This window comes from Schistocerca gregaria, chromosome 3, assembly GCF_023897955.1.
Source record: "Schistocerca gregaria isolate iqSchGreg1 chromosome 3, iqSchGreg1.2, whole genome shotgun sequence".
In the NCBI taxonomy this organism is placed as follows: Eukaryota; Metazoa; Arthropoda; class Insecta; order Orthoptera; family Acrididae; genus Schistocerca; species Schistocerca gregaria.
The window spans coordinates 359,376,589-359,401,687 of NC_064922.1; the positions used below are offsets into that span (position 1 = coordinate 359,376,589).

Below are 25,099 nucleotides of genomic sequence, written 5' to 3' on the forward strand. Positions count from 1 at the left end.
ACACACGCGAGACAGATACTGTTAGTGAAAGAACATGTTTGTGAGTGGTTTCAACACCTCAAGAACGGTGATTTCAACATCTTAGACTGGCATAATGGTTGAAGAGAGAATGTTTCTGAAGATGCAGAACTGGAGACATGCTGAGTGAAGACTCATGTCAAACTCAAGAAGACTTGGCATGATTAGTGGGACTGACACAGCAAGCCATTTCAAAACGCCTCAAGACTATGGGAATGATTCAGAAAGAAGGAACTTGGTTCCCATGTGAGTAAAAACCAACAGACATTGAATGGCATTGTGTGTTTGTGAACAGTTGCTTCAGAGGCAAAAATGGAAGAGATTTCTGGATCGCATTGTGACCTGGGGACAAAAATGGGTTCATTACGATAACCCTAAACACAAAAAGTCATGGGAATATCCCGGCCTTGCTTCCACATCGATGGCCAAACTGAATATTCACGGCTCCAAGATCATGCTCTGCATTTGCTGGGACCAGCTCGGCATCGTGTACTACAAGGTGTTAAAACCAAGCGAAACAATCACAGGTGCTGGTTATCAAATGCAATTAATGTGTTTGAGCAGAGCTTTAAAAGACAAAAGACTGCAATACAGCAAGAGGCACGATAAAGTGATTTTGCAGCACGACAACGCTCGTCTCCATGTTGCAAAAGAGGTCAAAACGTACTTGGAAACATTAAAATGGGAAGTCCTACCCCACCCACCATATTCTCCAGACATTGATCCCTATTTAGATCAATGGCACATGGCTTGGCTGACCAACGCTTCCGATCTATTGAAGAAGTCACAAATTGGATCGATTCGTGGGTAGCTTCAATAGAATGAACAATTTTTTCGATATGTGATTTGTACTCTGCCCAAAATATGGAAGAAAGTAGTGGCCAGCAATGGAAAATACTTTGAATGATACATGTGTGACCAATTAGTTTCATTAAAGCCTCAAATATTGGGGGGAGGGGGGGGGGGGGGGATGGCAGAAGTAAAGTTGTAAACCTTGTAATAGTCCCTTGTAAACATGTAAACATATTTAATCACAGCAACACATGGGTTTTTATTTAATTTAATTTTTTTTGATTTGGGGAGGGGGCAGGGGAGGACAGTGGTCATCATATGCTTTATATATATATATATATATATATATATATATATATATATATATATATATAATATATATATATATAATTGTTACATTTTTAATATATTTTTCCCATGTGGAAGTTTCTTTCTACTCCTTACCCTCTCCCTTGAAACCCACATCCTTTCGTCTTCCCTCTCCTTCCTGAAGAAGCAACCATCGGTTTGCGAAAGCTACTAATTCTGTGTGTGTGTTTGTGTGTTTTGTTCTTGTGCCTGTCTGCCGGCGTTTTCCCGCTTGGTAAGTCTTGAATCATATATATGAAAATGAGAGAGAGAGAGAGAGAGAGAAAGAGAGAGAAAGAGAGAGAGAGAGAGAGAGAGAGAGAGAGAGAGAGAGAGAGAGAAAGAGAGAGAGAGAGAAGAGAGAGAGAGAGAGAGAGAGAGAAAGAGAGAGAGAGAGAGAGAGAGAGAGAGAGAGAGAGAGAAAGAGAGAGAGAGAGAGAGAGAGAGAGAGAGAGAGAGAGAGAGAGAGAGAGAGAGAGAGAAAGAGAGAGAGAGAGAGAGAGATTTAAGCAATCATTCTTCATGCACTCCATATGCCATGGTAATGGGAAGAAACCCTGGTATGAGGGATGCCTATAACATATTCTGCAGTGGTTTGCAGAGTATGATGTAGAAGTAGATGCAGACATAGAAATGGGTATAATGGGTCTCTCAGTGGTGTGTACAGCAGTGTAGTTCTATTATTTCTATCTGGCATTGTATGATTTTTTTCTTTTAAAATACTGTGTTTATCTCACAATGCTCAACGATTATTGTACAATTAAAAATCCTCAAGCTGCTAGAACAACTCAAAATTACTATGGTGCAACACATTGAATGGGTCATCTACACTTAGCTTCTGTAAGAAGGGTGGACATGTGAATTATTCAGGGAAATATACAAAGCAGCACAAATCTGATAACATACTGTCTTAATGACAAATACTATAGCTCAACATTTTTGTAACATCTACAATGAATCAAGGGATTTTTAGCATAAAGTAACAACTATCCCTCAGCTCACTCTGGTGTAATATTTATAGCATGCCGATGTGACATGCTGTTGTGACAGTCCCCAACGCAATGCTGTTTACAATTAGAATGAAACTTTCAGAACTGATAAGTAACTGTCCCTCCCTTTGCCTTCACATTTAAAACTGGTGTAGGAATTTCTTTTCACCACCAGGCTTGACTTGGATGAGGTTTAACAGTGACTGCAGTTATGAAGGTGGGAATTACAGACAAAATATTTGTTCTTTTCAGTTTTCTTTTATTTGGCCTTTCCTTTGTTTTTTTCACCAATGTATGCGACCTGTGATGAAGGTAAAGTCGGAGCTGGGATTGGTGGGCTGGTTAAGCATTTTCAACCCATCAATTTACTTTGATACTGACACACCTGAAAAGATTAATATGGGATAACAGCCTCTGACTTCCAGATATGCTGCAAATGATGAAATAATAAGCAAATTTTGCAATCCCGATGTGCTCTGTGCTGAAACTTAACTTCAGAACACTTTCACTTGCTTTTTCAGATCTCAACGTCGTAAGGCCATAGGATATTGGAAAACCATCAAATCTGGGAAAGGGATAAGATAGAAAAGCATGTATCAGTACTCATGCTGGATTGATACTTTACTTTAATGGCACAGCGTTTGCTGTCTGGGCCAAAATTGAGAAAATGCAGCTACCACGAGTGTTACATTTCATACACCATGGATTCATAAATGATGGAAAAATACTGGTAACTGTAAAAGTTGTCAGTTGCACCTCATTAAATTTGACAGAAGTGAACAATATCTGACATGTTATTAGTTAAACAAGAAAACATCATTAGAGTTGATATATTTTTATTCAAACATAGAAGCTGTTCGAAACATACAAAATTAATGTGCCAGTTTAGTATCATACAAAGGAAATCTATGCACAGTGTGGTGTTTCCGTTAGTTTTTAAATAATGTGTATGATTGTACTAACCGAGAATGTTGTTATCCTCTAACTCTAAACTGCTGCATGTTTAGCTAAAACTGTGTAACTTGACTTACTTAGAACTACTACTTTGTTGCAGTAGTAATTGTGCTGGAACCTGTAAACTTGGATATATTGTGACTTTCTCCTAAATGATAAAAACTGATTCTTCTGACAACAGTTATATTGCATCTTCCGTTACAATTAACAGCTGTATAGGAAACTGCATATACAGTAAGTAGCAACATTTCTACATGCACTCACAGCTAACTGAGGGTCATATGTATTCTGTGACTTCAACAATATTGTCATGGCATGCCCTTTTATTCGAGGCACATCCCATTTTCAAAGATGGAATATCACAGCAAAAAGTAACTGCCAAGCTAGCAGACACTTCAATGCATAGTTTATCTGCCATTGTTGTCCCACCTTGAAGATGCAAGGCATCCATTAGTACCCACTTACACACACAAACATAATGAAATTTCCCAAAAGTTTATGATTCTAAGCTACTTAACAAATAAAAACTTTTATGGTCACAATCATCATTCATTGATTATGTTGAATGTGAGGTAACATATCAGTTTACCAAAGGATATATTACACCACAGTAGTGTAATTATCCTGCAATACAGCATACAGCAGTTTGTGATGTGGTTAATGATAGTTTCTAATGAACTATAGAAGAAGCTGGCCTCTTGAGATTCTTCGGAGTGATCAGCTACTCCCCATTCTTTGTCACCTATCCACCTCTATCCTAATGCTTTCCTTTCCGTGATTTTCCACACCTTTCCTCCATTCTGATAACATCTCTCCTTTCTCAGGAAAAAGCTCATGACTCCTACCATCTGCCAAATGAGGTTGACAGGATAAAAAAGAGGAGTTAAAAAAGAAGACAAACACTCAAGGAAAATACATTCTAATTAATAATAAAAAAGTACAAAAACTAGTTGAACAGTCATGCCAGAGAAAACAAAGTGGTTAGGTAAGTTTGCAAATTGCAACTTCACAGGCTAAATGTTCAAATAACCTGTTCATTAGACCAACAGGTGATGAAGACTAGGTGACAAAATATTTACTGACTACCTAACCCCCAAGAGAGATGTGCAAACAAATCCTTGATCACAGAGACAGACACCAGAAGAAACAACCAAAATCTTCTTTAACAAATAATTAGCTGGTCCTTAAATGTGAACCCAATCAAAAGAAGTGCCCATTTATAGGGTGACAAGCTGTTACCCTTGGCTGTGCTCACGTATCAGTAGTTCTGTTATGATAAGTGATGTAAGTAAGATGCTGTACATGAAGTAACATTAGCTACTCTCATCTGTCTGCCTGTTTTGGTGAGCACGGTTTCCACAGGATAATGTTACCGTCATTTATAATGATCCGATTGGCTACTTGCCTTTCTAAAATGCACCAAAACTGCACTATTAATGGCCTCAGTAAGATCCATACTCATTGTTACTCTCACTCACTGTGACTGCAAAAAGGTTCAATGCTCAGAGCATAGCAACATTCCTCACTTACAATCCAGAGGAAGTGAAGAAATTTCTCAGGTGCATGAGACACCAACAAAATGTTTGAAAAGTTCTCAGACATTTTCAACTGTTGTTTTCAAACAGCATTTTCCCTCGAATCACAGGTTCTAAAGAACACAAGTCTAAAAGCAAAAAGTGGATAACATGAGGCATTAAAATCTCAAACAACATGCAAAGAGAACTGCCTAGCTACAGAAAAAGCCACCACACGTTCATTCTCCTCAAGTTGCATTACAAAATACATTCAGGCATGTAGAAAAGCCATACATCAGGAAAAAATAATGGCCAATGATAAAGTTATATCAGAGACAGAAAATAAAAGCAATTTAGTCTGGAAAGTAATGAAGTATGAAGGCAATAGTAAAAAGGAACAAGGCAATAACTTATCCCCAAAGGGATATAATTCTATTGAAGTGATAGTATATTGACAATACAAAAGACATGATTAGTAATAAGAGAGGTAGCCCAAGCATCCACCAGAACAAATTGAAGTCTTGCCTCCTCATGCTTTATCTACTTTCCCAACTGTCAAACTTGCCAAAGTTGTAAAAAAAATGACAAAGTAAATACAGAAAACTATTGACCAGTCTCTCTATTATCAGGTTTTGCAAGAATCACTGTAAAAATTGTGTATGAGGATGTGCTGGAAGTAATGTGTCTGAACTTTTTATGCGAGAACTCGTAAAGCCTTTTAAATAAAAACAAACATTATTAACATTGCACACATTTATTCTTCATGAATACATTTTTATAGCCCTCTGCCATGAGATGGCTTGAAATTGTAGTATGTAGCATGGCAGATTGTAACATAACTAAGTCAGTACATGAGAAACAGAATGTTGTAATTCAGTTTCTAATTTAAAGAGTTCATCTACACATGGTGCACCTTCTCCTTCAGCATGGCAATGCCAGTCAACACACAAGCACTGCGACATCAACAGTCCAACAGTCTTGTGTTGACTGTCCTTTATCATCCTACTTACAGTCCCAACTTGGTCCCTTGTGATTTTCATCTGTTTCCAAAACTTAAAGAACACCTTTAAGGACTTCACTTTTTGATAGTGATGAAGCAGCGAAAGCAGAGATGAAATGTGGCTCCATCAACAAAATCAAACATCAGTCCCTCATTGGAAGAAATGGGTTCATAGTCAGGATGATTGTTGAGAAACAAAAATGAAGATGTGATGAATGAAGAGGTAGACTGTTAATACAGTTTCTTTGTTTAAAAAGCTTTAAAAAATTTGAGGCATTACTTTTTAGGATGCCTTATATAACAGATTGATCATCATCATCATCTAAAACAATTGTTGACAACTTACCCCATGTTGTGAGACGATAAGCAAGCTTCTCATAAACACGGCTCATGACCATTATAAGAATTAAGTTCACTACGGCACCTGTAAGGTTGGCTATGGCCTGTGCCTGTGATCTGAGGGTTGCATTTTGGAACAGTGGAATAGACACAAGCACTCTGTATATTATGATGGCAATAATAAAAATTATGACCAGGGACATCTGAAACAGAATAAAATTACAAACTACAATATCACATTACCACTGATATAATTTTTGTAGGGAAGATATTTTCTGCACCTATAAATCAATGCAAATAGACCCTTTTTTTGAAAAAAGTAAATAATAATAATACTCAAACTGTATCAGATGCATGTTAAATATTTTTATATTTGTTTATTACTTAAATATACACAAAAATAACAGGAATATTAAAAGTCAGAGATGAGATATTCACTGAATATTTGCACTGGGGGTTACATGAGAGCAGATACTGCAGGGTACCAAGACAGCATAAACAAATTTAGATTTCTGGGCTTTCTACACTGCTAGCCAATACAAGCACTACACTAGGAAAGACAGAAAACAAGAAAATTAGTTTGGTGCTCAGAGCTGCCGTTTCTGGAAGCAACAATAGCTCTAACTCTGCTGGGCATTAAGTCAAAGTTATCTAGGATGTCAGCCCATGCTGCAATGAACTACACACCAGGGGTGCTGGTGAGTGGACAAGTGCAGGTTTATTGGTAACCATGGCAAGATGTTTTCAGTTTTGTGAAAGATCTGTAAAATGTGATGGCCAGAATAACAAATTAACACCCTCTCATACAGAGATAGGTCTTGAACATATATGCAACATCTTACCTTGTTGAAAAATAGTCATGGAGACTCCAAAGATGGTGCACAACCACTGGCCTTAACTCGTCACAAATGTAACTGATGCTATCCACATTAGTGTCTAAGTAAACCAGATGTAATCTTGTGTACCCCATGGAAACTCATACCATCATGCTATATGCTGGTAATATTTGTTCACTCTGGAACCTCCACACATGTATATGTTATGCTGTACACAGAATTGGAACTAATCTGAAAAGATGATGTGATGCCACCCATATATGCAGTGTTGTCACTGGGAACACAGAGGTGGTGCAGCCATGTCAAAGGAAGTTGCAGCAATGGTGCCACACAGACTGGCCATGGTGCTTCAGATTTCAGCACACTGTCCATATGGACTCTTGTACTGCTGTAAATAAGTCCATTTTCTGATTAAAGGTACTTGGTGTGGCTGCACGATCCAGCATGAATGAGTGAACAAGGTGCCTGTCCTCTTGGTTTCTAGTCATATGGTCCACAGCATCGAATGTGACCCACCTGAACTCTAACTCCATATTTACATAGCAGTTGTAGGATTCTGACCAGCACGGGTAATAATAATAAACTGCAGTCTCAATACACCACGTTCCAGGTACTGCCCAATCCCACACCTGCTGGTAGATCTTTGCCCTTCTTACACAAGATACAGTCTGATCTTTTCACAATTCAGCCAGCCAACACTCAAATTCGATTTCTGAATGAGAAACGTTCTGTGTGATCTCTCCTTTTACACAAAATGCTGATGGCATTACCCCTATCTACACTGAGCAGTTGGGCTGAAATATTAATTATTTGTGTGGCTAAGCATGTCATATACTTTATGCCAATTTGACATTTGCTGCATGCTGTCTTCGTGATGCAGCAATTTTAATGATTTTCTATCTGGATTAATTATTTTTTGGAATTTTTAATTTATAGCATTTCTACTTTTATGGTGTAATGGGCAGTGAAATGAAAACGAGACAGGTGGAAAAAGTAAGGAGACTATTTATTATTTCAGAAGTATTCACCACAACTGTTAATACATTTCCCATAGAGAGACAAGACAGTTAATGCCCTCATGGAAAAATGTTTGTGGTGGCTGCCTATGGAATCACAATTGTACCCACACTTGCACCTCCCTGTCCGAATTAACAGATGGCCTTCAGGACTCTAAAAATATGGAAGTTGCAAGGGGAGGGATTGAGACTGTATGGTTGATGTGTAAGGACTTCCCAGTGAAACTTCTGAAGTGCAGTCAATGCAGCAGGCACACCAGCACCGGGAAAGTCATGATGACCTTTTCCTTTGACCGCAAGGGCCCACTGCTCATTGACTTTCTGAAACATGGCAGCACAAGCAACACACAGTGGTAGATGAACACTCTTTATATAGTGTATCATACTGTGTTTATTTATTATTTTAGTACATTCATTCTTTAGAATGTCTTACTCAGTAATCAAAGTTTTAATTCCTATTGTATGCATTTAATTGAAATTTTTACTTCAAAATTAACTGTGCACACCATCTGTGCGAGTTTCCACCACTAAGCTCTATGGACCACTTAGTATAGTTCATAACCATTTATGTGCTTGACATAGAACTGTGTTGGTCAATTTTTACTGTACCATGTTTAAATGAAGCTGCATGTCTGCAATTTTGTAAATGTTGTCATATCACTGCCCTGCCATGCTTACTGTTATGTGCATATGCGTGTTTTCATTTTGCCTCTGCTACTGTATCTCTTCCTTATTTTTTTAAAATGTTTTCTCATTACTTGGTTTTTATTGTACATATACATAGCCTGTTTAGCATATGCTTATTTTAGTTCATAACAGCAAATTTAAGTTTTTCTCTTAATGGTTTATAGGTACTGCTTTGATATTTCTATTTTGATCTGCAAATAATACAACCATACATCTGATCATTTATTATTTTTCCTTTTTTCTTGTTTGTAGAAAATCTAATGATGCCCTAAAAAGGCAAAGCACGTCACTAAACAATACTTATTACAACCAAGACTGTTTTTCTTGAAAATAATCTTTATACAGATGATGATACCAGATAGCCTGAAGTAAAATTTTATATAAATACACAAACTACATAACATCTAAATTGGTGTAACAGGGAATTGTGGCTGGTTGAGCAATTGGAAAATAAAAGGTGAAGCAACTTCCCTGTACACACATCAAAATAATCTACCTGAGATACCAATGAGGGGACTAGACATCATACAGAAGTTGGCTGCAGCCCTCATGGCTTGATATAAAACACACAGAAATAAATATATGACAGGGGGGGAAGTGTTAAGGGCATGACAATCAGTATGACCTAATTTTGTACAAGTGCTTCATTATTATTGCTGACCTCTATAATGACATTCTGTCTTCCATTATAAAGAATATGATGTATTAATTGCCCTGTAAGAATGCCTTGGAAGGCAGCACAATGAAGTGAGAGGGGTATACTTGAAATAAACAAAACTGAGCAAAGGAAGCCACACACTTTCAGATTACTGGTAATAACATAGTCACATAGAGTGAGAGCAGTGCTGGGGTAGGAAGACAATAATGATACAGAAGAAACTGATGGTGTAAAGTACGCATAGGAAAAAGTACAATACTGAAGATTGTGGGCACACCAAACAGCAGAAGTGTTGAACTGTTGACAAACACATGAAAAAGAATAAAAACTTCACCAGCTTTTTGTAGAAATTCTTCTATGAGCTAGACTACACACACACTGCTGGGATTGGAGTTCAGAAGTTGAACTGGGGTGGGGGTTACATTAGGTGGTGTGGGTGGAAGGAGAAAGAGGCAGGAAGAGGGTTGGAGATAGGTAGCTAACAGATCAGAGGGAGACAACAGTTGTGCATCATAGGACGGCATGAGGGAGAGATGGCAAGTGCTTGGGCTGGGAATGTGACAAACAGGCAGCAAAGACAGTGAGTTGCGGCATATGATGATGGTGTGGAGGCATGGATTTGGAGGGGCTGACAGGACAGGGAAAGGGAAACTATTTGGTAGAAGTTATGAGAGAGAGCAGATTAACAGAGACTAAGGCCAGGTAGATTATGGGAGTGGTGTGTTGCAAGAATAATTCCCATCTGCATAGTTCAGAAAAGCTGGTGCTGGAGGGAAAGCTCCAAATGGGACACGTTGTAAAGCACAGATTGAACTCTCAGAGCTTCAGGATATTGGGAAAGGAAATTCTCATCACTGTGCCACCTATGGGTGCAAATGGGTTTGGGTTTTTGGGAGGTTAAAAAGGTTCCCTAAGAGGGCCCATAAACAGATTGGCATGGAGGGTGTGTCGATGGGTGACTGTGGCCATTCCATGGATTTGTTTATAAAACTTCCTCACAAAGAAAAAGTAGAAGTGTGTGAGAATGTAATTGGTAAGGTGAGGTAGTGGGCTTGGAGCCAGAAGGTCAATGGGATAGGTATTGTTTGATAGCAGCAAGGCCTTGAGCATGAGGGATGTTGGTATATAGGGAGGAGACATCAACAGTATCAGAAAGGAATCCAGGTAGTAATGGAGTGGGGATGGTTGAGAATTGGTGAAGGAAGTGATTGGTCTCTGAGGCTAAGCTATGGGAAATTGACAGTTTGTGGTAGCCTTCTGTTAGCTGCACACTGTGATTCATTGTGACAATGGTGGAGTCTTTGTCTATGGGAGGATGATTAAATCAGGGTCTGTTTTGAGATTGCAAATGTCAGTCCTTTTTCTGTCAAGAAGTTTGTCTTCTTGGGAAGCCAAATCGGAGACAAGAGATTCCTAGGGGTGGCTAGGTAGGAGAGGGGCCACAGTGAAAGTATGAAGTGAAAGAGGCAGAATTCAATATTGGGATTAGAATGTCTTTGGTTGGAGGGATTAGTAGTGAAGAAGTGTTTTGACTGTAGCAGTCAGGAGGAAGAGGAGAGGAGAGTAGGTTCAATGTGGTTGTGGGGCTGAGGGTTAGGGTTTTTGGGGGATGGGTTAAGAACAGGGTTTTGGGTTTGTTATTGTTCTGGAAGTTTTGAAGTATTGGGAAGGAGCTTTGGAGGATGTGGAAAATGGCATGGTGTCTTTGCTATGAGAGATTGATGAGTGGTTCACTGTGAGTGGAATAGGTGTTGGTAGGTAGCAGTGCTCCAAGTATGGAGTAGGATGTCAACATATCTGTTAATTTATGGAGGTGGTGTTTGGAGTGCACTTCTAGGTATTGTAGGGTAAGAGTTTTAATTTGGAAGAGGCCTCACCTTCAGCCCCACACCCCGGTTTAACCACGCTGGATTCAAAGACATCTCTCCTCCTCCCGCCAACTCCTACAGTGGAAATACTTCTTTGCTATCTATTCCTCCAACCAAAACCAACCTAATCACAACATTGAACCTTACCTCTCCCAGTTCATCACCATCCAACTGCAACACCCCCCCCCCCCCCCCCCCCCCCCGCCCCCCAACCACCTAACCACCCTGTGATCAACTTCTATGAATTCCTTACTTCTAGCTTGGCCTCAAAATCCTTCATCAGGTCCTTTCACAAGAAACCAAACCTTTCAACAGAACAAAGGACAGCCATTTGAATCCTCAAAACATACCTTGATTTAATTACTCTCCCTGTAGACAAGGCTCCATCATCGTTGTGATGAGCTGCCTGACTACATGACTCCCACCTACAGGCTCTGCCATAATGCTACCATCCCAGAAATCTAATCATAATTGAAATCCTTGGCCTCTCAGGCTCCTCCCAGAATCCCCCCTCCCTCCACACAACCCCCCCCCCCCCCACACACACACACACACAACCACCTTCTAGATGCTTCCCAAAATCCACAAACCCAACAATCCCGTACCCATTGTAGCTGGTTATTGTGCTACCACTAAAAGAATCTCCACTCTTGTTGACCAACATCCTAACCACTTGCTTATAGCCTAGCCTATAAAATATACCAACCACTTGTTTCACCAACTCTCAACCGTCCTCACCCCTTTAACTCTTGGATCCCTACTAATTATGTTGGTGTCAACTACATACACACCAAAATCTCATGTGCCCTAGCCATTGCCATAACTGAACACCACTTCTTCCAAAGTCCTTTGGATTCCAAACAAACTGCCTCATTCATCATTCACCTTACCAATTATACCCTCAAACATAACTACTACTCTTTTGATGTGAAGATGTTTAAACCAGTCCATGACAGCAATAGGCATCTGTATGAAACCTTCCTATTCCAACCTGTTTATTGGCCACCTACAGGAAAATTTCCTAGCCTCCCCAAACCCAAAATTCCAAATACCTTGACTGGTACAGATTCAGTGATGATATATTCATGCTCTGGACCCATGACCATGATATCCTACCTTCATTACCATTCACTTCACCTCATTGTCATCAATCCAGTGTGTCACCTTTCTGGACATTGACCTCCACCTCTCTGACATGTACCTGTATTTTGACAACTGTCAGCTCTTCCACACCAAAAAGCTACTCCTATGTAACCTGGCCATCCAGTAATGACATACCTGCATTGATAATATTTCCCTTAACCAGTATGCCCACAAAAGCCTTCACAGACAGACACTAGCCCATAAATCTAGTGCATAAAAAGGTTTCCAATACCATACCACACACTCCTAATTCTCCCTCCATTCCCAATAATCTCTTAGTATCATCCCTAATGGACAGGAGCAGATGAACCACATACTTTGCCATGGTGTTGATTATTTACCATCATGACTGGAAATGAGGGACAGCCTTTCCGTTATTCTTCCCACCCCTCCTAAAGCAGTATTCCATTGTCCACTCAACCTGCACAACATTCTGCTTTACCCATATGCCACTCCCACTCCCTGTGGAAGACACAGATGCAAGACCTGCCCAATTCACTCACCAAGCACATCCTATTCCAGTCCTGTCACAGGCTTCTCCTATCCCATCAAAGGCAGGGCCACCTGTGAAAGCAGCTATGTCATATACCAGCTCTGCCGCAACTTCTGCACAGAAATTTATGTGGGCGCAACCACCTACCAACTGTCTAACAAAATGAACAGCCACTGCCAAGAACAGTTTACCACCCAGTGGCACAACATAGCCAAGTTCCATGGCTGCTTCACAACCCATCCCATTTGGACCCTTCTCTCCAACACCACATTTTCTGAATTACATATAACGGAGTTATCCTTGTAAGTCATTCTCCGATGTTGCGATCTTCCTCACCTAAATCTCCACTAACCCACTGTCCTCACACCCTCTAGCCAACAGTTTCCCCTTCTTCTAACCTGTCAACCCCTCCAAATTCATGCCTCTGTCTCAACCTCATCACGCACCACACCTCCATGTCTATTGTGCCTGTGAGTTGATTGCCTAGCCTGTCTATGTGCCACCTCTATCACATGCATTCCTATCCTGTATGACTGCTGCCTCCCTCCGAGACACTAGCTACCCATCTCCAATCCCTCCTCCGCTTTCCTCCCTCTACCTCCACTACATGACATAACCTTACCCCAGTCCATCTGCTGAAATTTTTCATTCTTCTTTGCTGCACACCTGTTAAAGACAGACTGCTATTGCTATTCGATGAATGGTTTGCTTTACTCCTAAATCATCTACATAAAAAGATATAATAATGGAATCTTAAAAATATTAAACTCTTGCATAAAATAATATTTAAATATAAAATTTTAATCAAATGAAGGCAGAAAAATATTTACCCATGAACACCATAACCTTGTGACATAATAATGTTGTTCTGAAGTCAATCATTTCTCATCTGTAAAATATCCTTATGACTGACCCCAACTGAAATCTTATTTTTGATTTCTACTTACTTCAGCTTCAGTATTGTTGAGACATACTACATTAAAATTCCAGTTGGATTTGAGAGCACTGATGTCATATATAGTGGTGTAATACAGCCTCCCTCTATATTGGTAGGTGTAACAGTGAAACTTCAGGAACAATGAAAGATTACGTACAGAATATTTATTTGTTGTTGTTGTTGTTGTTGTTGTTGTTGTCTTCAGTCCTGAGACTGGTTTGATGCAGCTCTCCAAGCTACTCTATCCTGTGCAAGCTTCTTCATCTCCCAGTACCTACTGCAACCTACATCCTTCTGAATCTGCTTAGTGTATTCATCTCTTGGTCTCCCTCTACGATTTTTACCCTCCATGTTGCCCTCCAATACTAAATTGGTGATCCCTTGATGCCTCAGAACATGTCCTACCAACCGATTCCTTCTTCTGCTCAAGTTGTGCCACAAACTTCTCTTCTCCCCAATCCTATTCAATACTTCCTCATTTTACTTACTTAACAATTTCATTATTTATCAATACAAAATAAACTGAGTTAGAACATACACTAAAAAGCAGTAGCAAGAAGCTGGTGCTTGCTCCTTTATATATTAGACTAGGAGCCTTTCTCCTCTTAACAACAACTCAATTGTCTGGTGAGACTTTATGATGCACCACAGCAGTACAAAAAGTTTTGAGACTGGATAGTTAAAAATAAAGAAAAGTTATCATCACATCATTGACTTTTCATGTGAATTTATGCACTACACTGGTTTGTGGGTGGCTGCATTGATAATACCAAGTTTTATCACCTGTGATGATTTTTTTCAGAAAACAGTTGTCTGAATTTTGTATTTCAATCGAGTTATGGCAGGTATCCCTACTTCATCATTTTTTGTTTGGGAGTCAAGGTGTGAGGGTTAAATCTGACACACTTTTCTTCAAACCATCCTGGAGAATGTATTGAACATTTGATTTAGAGATGTTTCTCCACTGTGATTTGTTGACAAAAATGTTTACACATTAAGGCATCACATCCACTACTTCACACTGCCTGCTCACAACTGACTGACTGACTGATCATTTGTCACTTACAGTTTTTAGTTCAAGCTGCCATTGTAGTTCCTGTGCTAATGTTGCTTATGTGCCAGGAGTAAAATCAATCTCAGGACTTTCTGGAGAGATGATATGGATCATGAAATTTCTTTTGGATATCTCTCTGACTCAGTTTATGCTTTCTATTGTCTAATTCTGTCTGCTTCCAATTTGTTTTGGAAAGCATCACAGTGGCAGAATTGCTGTTTCAGAGGGACAGGAGGAGGAAATCTTAAAAGGAGCTACGCTGGGGCAGTTATCTCTCATGTGGCAGATTTAGTTTACATGTTGCAGATCCTACACTGTACCATGTTGTAAACTGTTTTACTTCAGATGTTTACTAATTTTGTCAAACAGTAAGTGTGAGTGACATTTCAAGTTAAAAAATTTAAAAATAAGACATCAAATAAAAATTTTTTTCTCATTTCACATCACTCGACATAGAATATCTAGACAGAATGTGGTAAACTTACAAACCTCTCAAACTCTTACTCCACCTATCATCCTTCATGATGTAATTACAAGAGTAGAAAATAAGTTGAAAAGTTATGCAAATTACAAAACAAAATATGCTTACTTAACATAAAGTTGAATATGCATGAGAAAATGTGATTAAGAAACTCACCATCAAAAAAATTATTCCAATTCCTGCAGCAATGCGTTTGTGCCGTAAGGAGGAAGGGAAGCTTGGTTCCCTCACTCCAGTAACAGGATTACGTTCCAGAAATGGGGCACGTGCTGCAAACTCTGGCCGTGGCCGTTCCTCTTCCTCCTGGAACCCCATGCAATCCCAGTGATGAGCCAGGCTTGCAGACTTGCGTTTCCAGTACTCCAGGAAAGTTACAGCTGTAGTAGAAGAGTAGAACTGGCACTGTAGAAGCATGACTGGGGCTGTGTTGACACTACTAGGAATTTACTGCTTAGTTCTGTAGAGACTTGAATTGTCAAAGAGCAGCAGTTTAGCATTTGTTTATCAATACTTGTTTCTATTTCTCTATTTGGGACAAGTAGGCCTTCATCTTTCATTGATTGTGTTATTACCTTCATTATAAGTTCAAATGTCAAACTTGTCACTCTGAAACTCCTAAAACACACACACACACACGCACACACACACACGCACACACACACACACACACACACACACACACACACACACACACACACACACACACACACACACAAGGTTCAAGGAACTGAAGTATTTATTACTTACAGTCGCTTTCAGTTAAATGGCAGGGGCTTTCAAAGTTGTTTGTGAAGCAGAATAGTGGAGATAGAGTGCGTAATAAATGCAAATTTCCTGTTTAAAAAGCTATTTCACTGAACACTAACAAGAGGATGGTGCAGGACAGGTCTCATCAATTTGGCTCAGACTCTGTGAGTAGAAGAATGCATATGACCCTTTGAAACTCCTAAAATATTACATCTGAGTGGGCCATAGGAAATGAGAAAAAACACACTAAAGTTTTTTGATTAAATTGTGAGTGATTACTTGGGTAACAATGGTGACTTTAGTGGTGTGTACAATGTGATAATTTGGCAGCACAGCTTGATTCCTCCTGCTGCTACCCATTTTTCTGCTTATTGTATTTTATTCCTGCCAATGTTAAAATCTACATATAGTTTAACAGTTCAATTTATATACATAAAATTAGTATACACAGCTCACAGTTAATAACGATTGCTTTAATTTGAATAATGAATATAGTTAAACATGGATTGTTTTAAATGACTCATCTCTAATGGTTTGTGATTTCAACTGTTTTCTGAGATATTGTAATGGTCTATAAAGTGTGTACTCCTCTTACTCAACCATGTTATATAAATATCATCAAGTCAAAAATCTAATTAAAAGATTACATATGCTACAAAAACAGCAAGAATTATTCTTGAGGAAAGATGCACATCATGCAGCATCAGTTTACTGCTCCTGTTTTCACTACAATGATTGAGTATGCTTGGTATGCATCAAACTTGATAGAGGGAAAAGCCTCCATTTAAAAATGTGAATGAAGTAGGCTTTCCACTGAAGCATATTTCAGAAAAATGTTTATGCTGAAAAAAATGCAGTCATAAAGTGTGTGTGCTGTGAACAACATTTATGTTTTAAATGTTTCTTTGATGATTATTGGCCAAAATACGTAATGTAGCTGCCTGTAATAAATAAAAAACAGGTAATTCCCTGCTCAAATTTTCAGAAACATTATTTCCATTATAACTACATCCAGTTAAGAAAACTGACTCCTTTAACTATAATCATTATTCAAATTAAAGCAATTATAACTAGCTGTAAATTATATATATTTTTATGTAAATAAATGAAACTGTTAAACTATATTAAAATTTTGTAATTGGTAGTTAAAAATTGCAAGAAATAAAATACAATGAATAATTATCATTCTGTACACTTACCAACTGCCCCACACCACTGACTGTGCGGTTGTTATTCGAACATCACTCACAACGTGGTCAAGAAACTTTCAAAGAACATTTTCTCTTTTCCTATGGACCACTCATGTAAATTATTTTAGGAACTTTGAAAGGTCAAATACTTGCTTCTATTCACAAAGTTTGAGCCAAACCAGTGAGAACCATCCCACGCCCTCCCCTTTTAAGATGAATTAGCCACATAATATAACCAGACCCGTACAGTTGTTCCACGTAAGTGTCCCATAAATTCACCTAATATTGATAATGAGGAACATACATCTCATCTATGAAAATCAGACATATGCACAAAACAGAGTTAACATAAAACTGGGGAAGAGTGGAACAACAAATGCTAGAGGAAAAAAGTCATCTAGTTTAGTGTCTCTTCATAATTATAGCATTCTATTGATGTTTCATAGTTCTACTGAGATTTCCTTGTACTTTTTTTTTTTGTTTCCTTGCACTGGAAAAATCTTAATACTAGTATTTTTTACCACTGGATAAAATAGATGACGTTGTTATCGTACTCCAAGACAACTAATAACTAACTAGAACTTAATTTCATGTACTTTCTTTCATAAAATATGCACAAAAAAAAGTACTATAAGCTTGACAGGTCCTCTGGTATGGTTAGAATTTCAATTTATTCATAACAGCAGGGAGACAGGTAAACACTTTACTGAATTATTGAAAATTCACTTTGCCACTGCAGCATTATGTTTATAATCTCACTCTAAACCTGAAAATTATGTGGTGATACAGTTGCAACAAAACTTCTCACTCTGTATGAATACAGGAGTTAACAGTGAACTGAACAATAGTACTAGTAACCAAAATTAAATACTATTCTCCATCTCACTACTCCACCATATCTACACTCAAATGGGTAAAAGAAGACTGGAATAACAAAATACTTATCTTGAAAATTTGTGGCCTATATGATTGTGGGTAGGATCCTTACAGGACATCAAACACATTGACCATTCTTGTGCAAATATATGTGTCCTGAAAGTATTATGACATGCGGATATGGAACACTCCACATTTTGACAAATGTCATATGTTAGAAATGTTACTTGATAAAACTCTTCAATACAGCTGTCATCTACATTCAGGCCGGTGTATGCAGGGAGCAAAGGAGGATAAGAATATGGGGAGGTGACTGTGGTGGTGCATGGGGAGATCTCTCCTGAGAGTAAGCAGAGATAGCTGAATATATCTGCAGTAACTATGCTGGTGTAGGAGAAGGGAGGTCACAATATCGACAGACAACCATGACAAGTACACTGAGCCTACAAACAGAAGAGAACATGAGAAGCCAGTGGGGCAACAGGTTGGAGATACACGAGTGTAGGTACATTGATGGGGACAGGAAGAGATTGATATTTGGAGGGTTGTTGAAGTGAAATTATTGAATGACTGTTTTCACCCTCGAAATTTAGAGAAGCTGGTGTTGGAGTGGGGTGGACTAGCAGCATAGCCTGTGAACCAGCCTTGAAACTGACAACATTGTCGTGAGCAGCATTATATGACACTGACTGGCAGTCTAGCCTATACAATATGCTACACAGCAATTATGTTTAAGTCAATATATAAACATGGCTGCCCCTCATGAAAGTTATGTGACAATATTACAGACTGACCACAAGATAGGATCGGATAAAGAAGTTAGCTATCACCTTTTCCAAAACTAATGAATTGGCTTGTGCTTTAATTATTTTATAAAAACACTAGGATGACACAAACTGGACACTGAGTATAAACTCATTCCTTCATAATGGGAGTATAGCATCTTACTGCTGCAAAGTATTAGTTGGTGGCAACAACTGAAGCAGATTACTACTACTACTACTACTACTACTACTACTACTAGGGTTATCATCATTAAAATAAATTACTTACCCCAAAATGAAACAAAAATTGCATAGAAGACTGTGCCTGGATGATCAAAGAGGTAGGCAAATTGAGCATAGCCACAAACATCACTCAGGTCCCAATAATTGCAACCAATTTCCACATCACAGAGAGGACACATCTTAAACTGTCCTTGGCTACTGCATACTTCTTTTGCCAGTCTATTTGAGTGCATTGTGCAAACACCATACATGAAGACCAACAAGCCAACCACAGCAGCAGGCAGTAGCCATCCAGTGTAGAAACCTGCAGTTTTAAAAATGTGTTAAAAAATGATCCTATCTTATTCACAGTTAAAAAAAAAAATTTAAGCATTGGCTGTTACATATGTGGCCAATATTGGAACAATAAATGTAGGTACATTCAAAAGAGAGGGAGCCAAACAATACAGTTATCAAAGTCAATAAATATTGGCTTATCAGAAACTGATATTCATCAAGCAAAACATCAAAAAGAACACAGATGGCTCAGAAGATACATGCCAGATGAAGCAAGAAAAAGAGTAAGTGACTGAATACAGTGGAAAGTGGGAGAAAATATGTGTCAGAAAATTCACACTGAACACAATTCATTTCTCTTCTACCAGTGCTACTTTCTGTGAATCTCTTTGTTATTCTCTTAATTTACTTTTTCCAATAACAGCCCTTTTACTAGGCCTCTAACTTCTTTGTTCATTTCATGTTACTATACACTTTTAGTGACTGCCAGAAGGAAATTATTTGTTTTCTTACTGCTATATTAAGCAAACTTTGCGGATCATTGACCAAAGATATAAATTCACACTAAAACATCTAAAGATGGGCATGTCTGCAATCAAACAACATTAAAGAATAAAGTATTGGAAATTAAAAATGTAACAGAAATAATAGGTGGATACATAAAGAAACAGTTATTCCACATGTAATTTAAACTAGTGCATTTATCACTTTCGTCCTAGGATTTCAGTGACTCACCAAGCCAAGCAAAGTAGATTGCTATCTTCTCACCAAAATATTCTCTAATATGGTCAAGTGGTTGGTACTTATACCACTTTCCCCAACGGGCCCAGTATTCATAGAGGACCTGACGGGGATTGAGTGGTCCTAGCGGTGTGCCATCAGTTCTTCTCTTCACTTCATAAGGTCCCTTAGCAATAAAGAAGAATTTATCAGTTATTTATTATCAGTCTCTGTAAGTAATAAAACAACTACTCAGTAAAAAACCATCAATAGTTTGTTTTATATTTAGTGCTGACTGACTCTAGAGGACTGTCACAGCAGTGACTTAGGTATGACCGACTGCTACAAGAATTTGCATGTTGATGTGGAATAGTGTGCTCAACAGCTTTGGAAGTTTTGAGAATTGTGCTTACTTACTGCTCAGTTCGATGCCATTTCAATGAATGCACTACTGGCAGCCTCTCTTTACCCTGTAATTTGCTTTATGCCCAAAGGATACCATCTCAAGGTAGATTATTACACTTCAATGTCAGTTCCACATTAGCAATATTGATAGACTTTCTCATCAGATTCTATACTCTCCTATGAACTCAGAAAATTTGTCACACGGTACTGTGTTGAGGAAAATGAAATGAAACTATCAAAATGTAACACAACTGTCAACAGTACATTATACTGCAAATAAATACTCCTAATAGGTACAGTATCTCTTCAAATATCAGAACAAGAAAAGAATAAGGTGAGAAATATTGAGCACATATGAAGTTTTCAGCACTAAGAGCATGGCCAATTGTGCAAGAAAGGTTGCACCCAAAGCCTTGGTGTCACATCTTGCACACCACAGCCAAAAACTTAATTTTATTTTTTATTCCATATAAATAGTACATGACACTACTTGAACTGATTTTTAATTAAATTCAGTGATTTAATAATAATAATAATAATCCCCGGGGAGGCCCGGGAAAAGGATAGGCCTCTGGTATGTTCTGCCAGTCGTAAAAGGCGACGAAAAGAACAAACCACTAATAGGGCTAACCCCCCTTTTAGTGTGATTAGTTGGTTCAGGACACAACTGAAGAAGCCTCGGACAAGCGCCGTCATGGTCGGGGACGACGCTTGAACCCTATGCCCGCTCACAATGGTAACGACACTGCTAGCCAACTGGAAAATGATTTAAATCCAAATAGAGGTGTTTTGCAGGATATGCTTCCTGCAACCACCCTAGAAGGAAAACAAAGACAGAGGATGAGATGGTCAGATGAAGTTAATCGACACCTCATGTTCTGTTATTACCAAGCAACAAACCTAGGAACCAACACAACTGGATACAGATCACAAGTACACACAACATTTATTACCAGATACCCAGAATTGAAATTTTTAACAGAACAACGACTAGCTGATCAGATCTGTGTAATAATAAAAAATAACAGGATACCCCAGTCAGGATTAGAAAACATCAAACAAAAAGTACAACAAATACTGGAACGAAATAATGTGCACTCAGAAGAAGAAGAAGAAGAAGAAGAAGAAGAAGAAGAAGAAGAAGAAAATACAGTAATGGACTCTCACATCCCACAGCAAACAAACAAAGAACAACACGCATCAATTAAACAATCAGAGGAAAACGAAATCTTAAGACTGCCACCAGAACAAGTAAAAATAGAACACGAAGTGACACACATGTTAGATATAGAAGAAAAATTTCAGCTGATATATATAGAATACAAAGACACAAATACAGACATTAGACCATTCTTGCATAGACCGCCAAATAACCCACAACTCGAAACAACAATAAAAACTATCAACACAATCATACACAACAAAATAAATGAAAACACAACTATGGAAGAGTTACAACTACTGGTTTATATAGGAGCACTCACTACACTAAATATACGCACTAGGCAGAGATCAGAACCAACCAACACACAGAAGAAACCCACAAAACCAGCATGGCAACACAGGGTACATATCAGAATAGAAAAACTGAGAAGAGACATTGGACAGCTAACACAATTTATAAGAAAAGAAATATCAGACAAAAAAAGAAATTAGGATAGGTAAAATCTCACAACAAGAAGCGATAGAGCAATTAGATGAAAAGAAGCATAAATTACAAGCATTGGCCAAACGACTTAGAAGGAAACAAAACCAAACATTCAACACAAACCAAAAGAAATTTTACCAGACAATAGATAACACACACATTAAAATAGACAATCCACCAAACATAACAGACATGGAACACTTCTGGAGCAACATATGGTCAAACCCGGTACAACATAACAGGCATGCACGGTGGATAGAAGCAGAAACAGACACATACAAGATGATACCACAAATGCCTGAAGTGATGATTTTGCAACATGAAGTCACTAAAGCAATTAATTCTACTCACAATTGGAAAGCCCCTGGAAAATATAAAATAGCAAATTTCTGGCTAAAGAAGTTCACCTCAACACATTCACATCTAACTAAATTATTTAACAGTTACATTGCAGACCCATACACATTCCCTGATACACATACACAAGGAATAACGTACCTGAAACCTAAAGAAAGATCAAGCAGATACAGCAAACCCAGCAAAATATCACCCCATAACATGCCTACAGTCATTGCACAGAAATTTATGACACATACAACACAGAAAAAAATTATAAATGAAGAACAAAAAGGCTGCTGCAAAGGAGCACGAGGATGTAAAGAGCAACTGATAATAGACGCAGAGGTGACATATCAAGCTAAAACTAAACAAAGGTCGCTACACTACGCATACATTGATTACCAAAAAGCTTTTGATAGTGTACCCCACTCATGGTTACTACAAATATTGGAAATATACAAAGTAGATCCGAAATTGATACAGTTCCCAAACATAGTAATGAAAAATTGGAAAACCACACTTAATATCCAAACAAATTCAAATAATGTCACATCACAGCCAATACAGATTAAGTGTGGAATATGCCAAGGAGACACATTAAGTCCTTTCTGGTTCTGCCTTGCTCTGAACCCACTATCCAACATGCTAAATAATACAAATTATGGATACAATATTACTGGAACATACCCACACAAAATCACACATTTGCTATACATGGATGATCTAAAACTACTGGCAGCAACAAATCAACAACTCAGCCAATTACTAAACATAACAGAAGTACTCAGCAATGATATAAATATGGCTTTTGGAACAGACAAATGTAAGCAAAATAGCATAGTTAAGGGAAAACACACTAAACCAGAAGATTACATATTGGATAACCACAGCGACTGCGTAGAAGCGGTGGAAAAAACAGATGTCTATGAATATCTAGGATACAGACAAAAAATAGGAATAGATAATACAAATATTAAAGAAGAACTAAAAGAAAAATATAGACAAAGACTAACAAAAATACTGATAACAGAATTGACAGCAAGAAACAAAACAACAGCTATAAATACTTATGCTATACCAATAGTGACCTACTCATTTGGAGAAGTGAAATGGAGGAACACAGACCTAGAAGCACTCAATACACTTACGCGATCACAATGCCACAAATATAGAATACATCACATACATTCAGCAACAGAAAGATTAACATTAAGCAGAAAGGAAGGAGGAAGGGAATTTATCAACATAAACCTACATTATGAACAGGTAGACAATTTAAGAAAATTCTTTATAGAACGAGCAGAAACTAGCAAAATACAGAAAGCAGTCACTGAAATACATCGGCTACACCACTGCAATTTCATAACCACTTCTACAACCCTTTAGATCACATAACATCAACAGATACGAAGAAAGTAAATTTGAAAAAGAAAACATTACATGGCAAGCACCCGTATCATCTAACACAGCCACACATCGATTAAGATGTATCCAACACATGGCTAAGAAAAGGCAATATATACAGTGAGGCGGAAGGATTCATGATTGCAATACAGGATCAAACAATAAACACCAGATATTACAGCAAGCATATTATTAAAGATCCCAATACAACAACAGATAAATGCAGACTTTGCAAACAACAAATAGAAGCAGTAGATCACATCACAAGTGGATGTACGATACTAGCAAATACAGAATACCCCAGAAGACATGACAATGTAGCAAAAATAATACATCACCAGCTTGCCTGACAACATAAACTTATAAAACAACACGTTCCCACATACAAGTACGCACCACAAAATGAACTGGAGAATGATGAATACAAATTATACTGGAACAGAACCATTATAACAGATAAAACAACAACACATAACAAACCTGACATCATACTCACCAATAAAAAGAAGAAATTAACACAACTAATCGAAACATCCATGCCCAATACAACAAATATACAAAAGAAAACAGGAGAAAAAATTGAAAAATACATCCAACTGGCTGAGGAAGTCAAGGACATGTTGCATCAGGATAAAGTTGACATTATACCAATTATACTATCAACTACAGGAGTCATGCCACACAATATCCACCAGTACATCAACGCACTACGGCTACATCCAAACTTTTTTATACAACTACAGAAATCTGTAATTATTGATACATGTTCAATTAGCCAAAAGTTCCTAAATGCAATATAACATATACCATACAGTTAAAAGGAAGTCACGCTTGATCAAGGTCTGCGTCACTTTCTACTTTTGACCAGACATAACATCTGAGATAGGAAAGAAATAATAATAATAACAATGTTTGTAATTTCTCAAAGGAAAATAAAGGTTATTAAAATGACTCAAATTAGATGTAGATGTAGACATTAAAACACTGTAATACAGTTGTGAAACCAGAGTGGTTATATGCAAGTGAATATCTAGTATCAAATTGTAAGCTACCTAGTTCAGAAGTAGGCCAACTGGAAAGGTTTAAAATGTGCGTATCTGTCAATTAGTATCAAATTATTTGGACATTGGTGTGTCATGGCACAGTTACCTGCATTATGCCTTTCACATTGCAGAATGTGATGGAGTAAGTCAATTGGCGCAAATCCATAACTGAAGTGAGAGTAAAAGTGGTCAATTAAGCTCAGAACAACATATGCATTAATCACACACTATCCAAAGATCAATAACACAGTGACACAGGAGGGAGCATTGTCCTGATCACAGTTGCAGGTATTTCTGGCAGATGTTCCACTTTCTTC

At 38.1% G+C, this 25,099-nt stretch overlaps 1 protein-coding gene across 7 annotated transcripts in view; it reads right to left on the bottom strand.

The window, feature by feature from the left end:
- LOC126354052 (anoctamin-7-like) overlaps window positions 1-25,099 on the bottom strand; it is a 725,127-nt gene that overhangs the window by 83,558 nt on the left and 616,470 nt on the right. For 2 of the 7 annotated variants that reach the window (XM_050003410.1, XM_050003405.1), the window contains exons 7-10: window positions 19,959-20,130; window positions 18,994-19,251; window positions 15,284-15,504; window positions 5,962-6,157 (exon numbers count right to left, since the gene is read on the bottom strand). The exons of 2 other annotated variants lie outside the window; for them this stretch is intronic. In XM_050003410.1, coding sequence (XP_049859367.1) covers window positions 5,962-6,157; window positions 15,284-15,504; window positions 18,994-19,251; window positions 19,959-20,130 — 847 coding nt within the window. The remainder of the gene's footprint in view (window positions 1-5,961; window positions 6,158-15,283; window positions 15,505-18,993; window positions 19,252-19,958; window positions 20,131-25,099) is intronic. 3 more of the 7 variants (XM_050003408.1, XM_050003406.1, XM_050003407.1) reach the window with 3 other exon arrangements.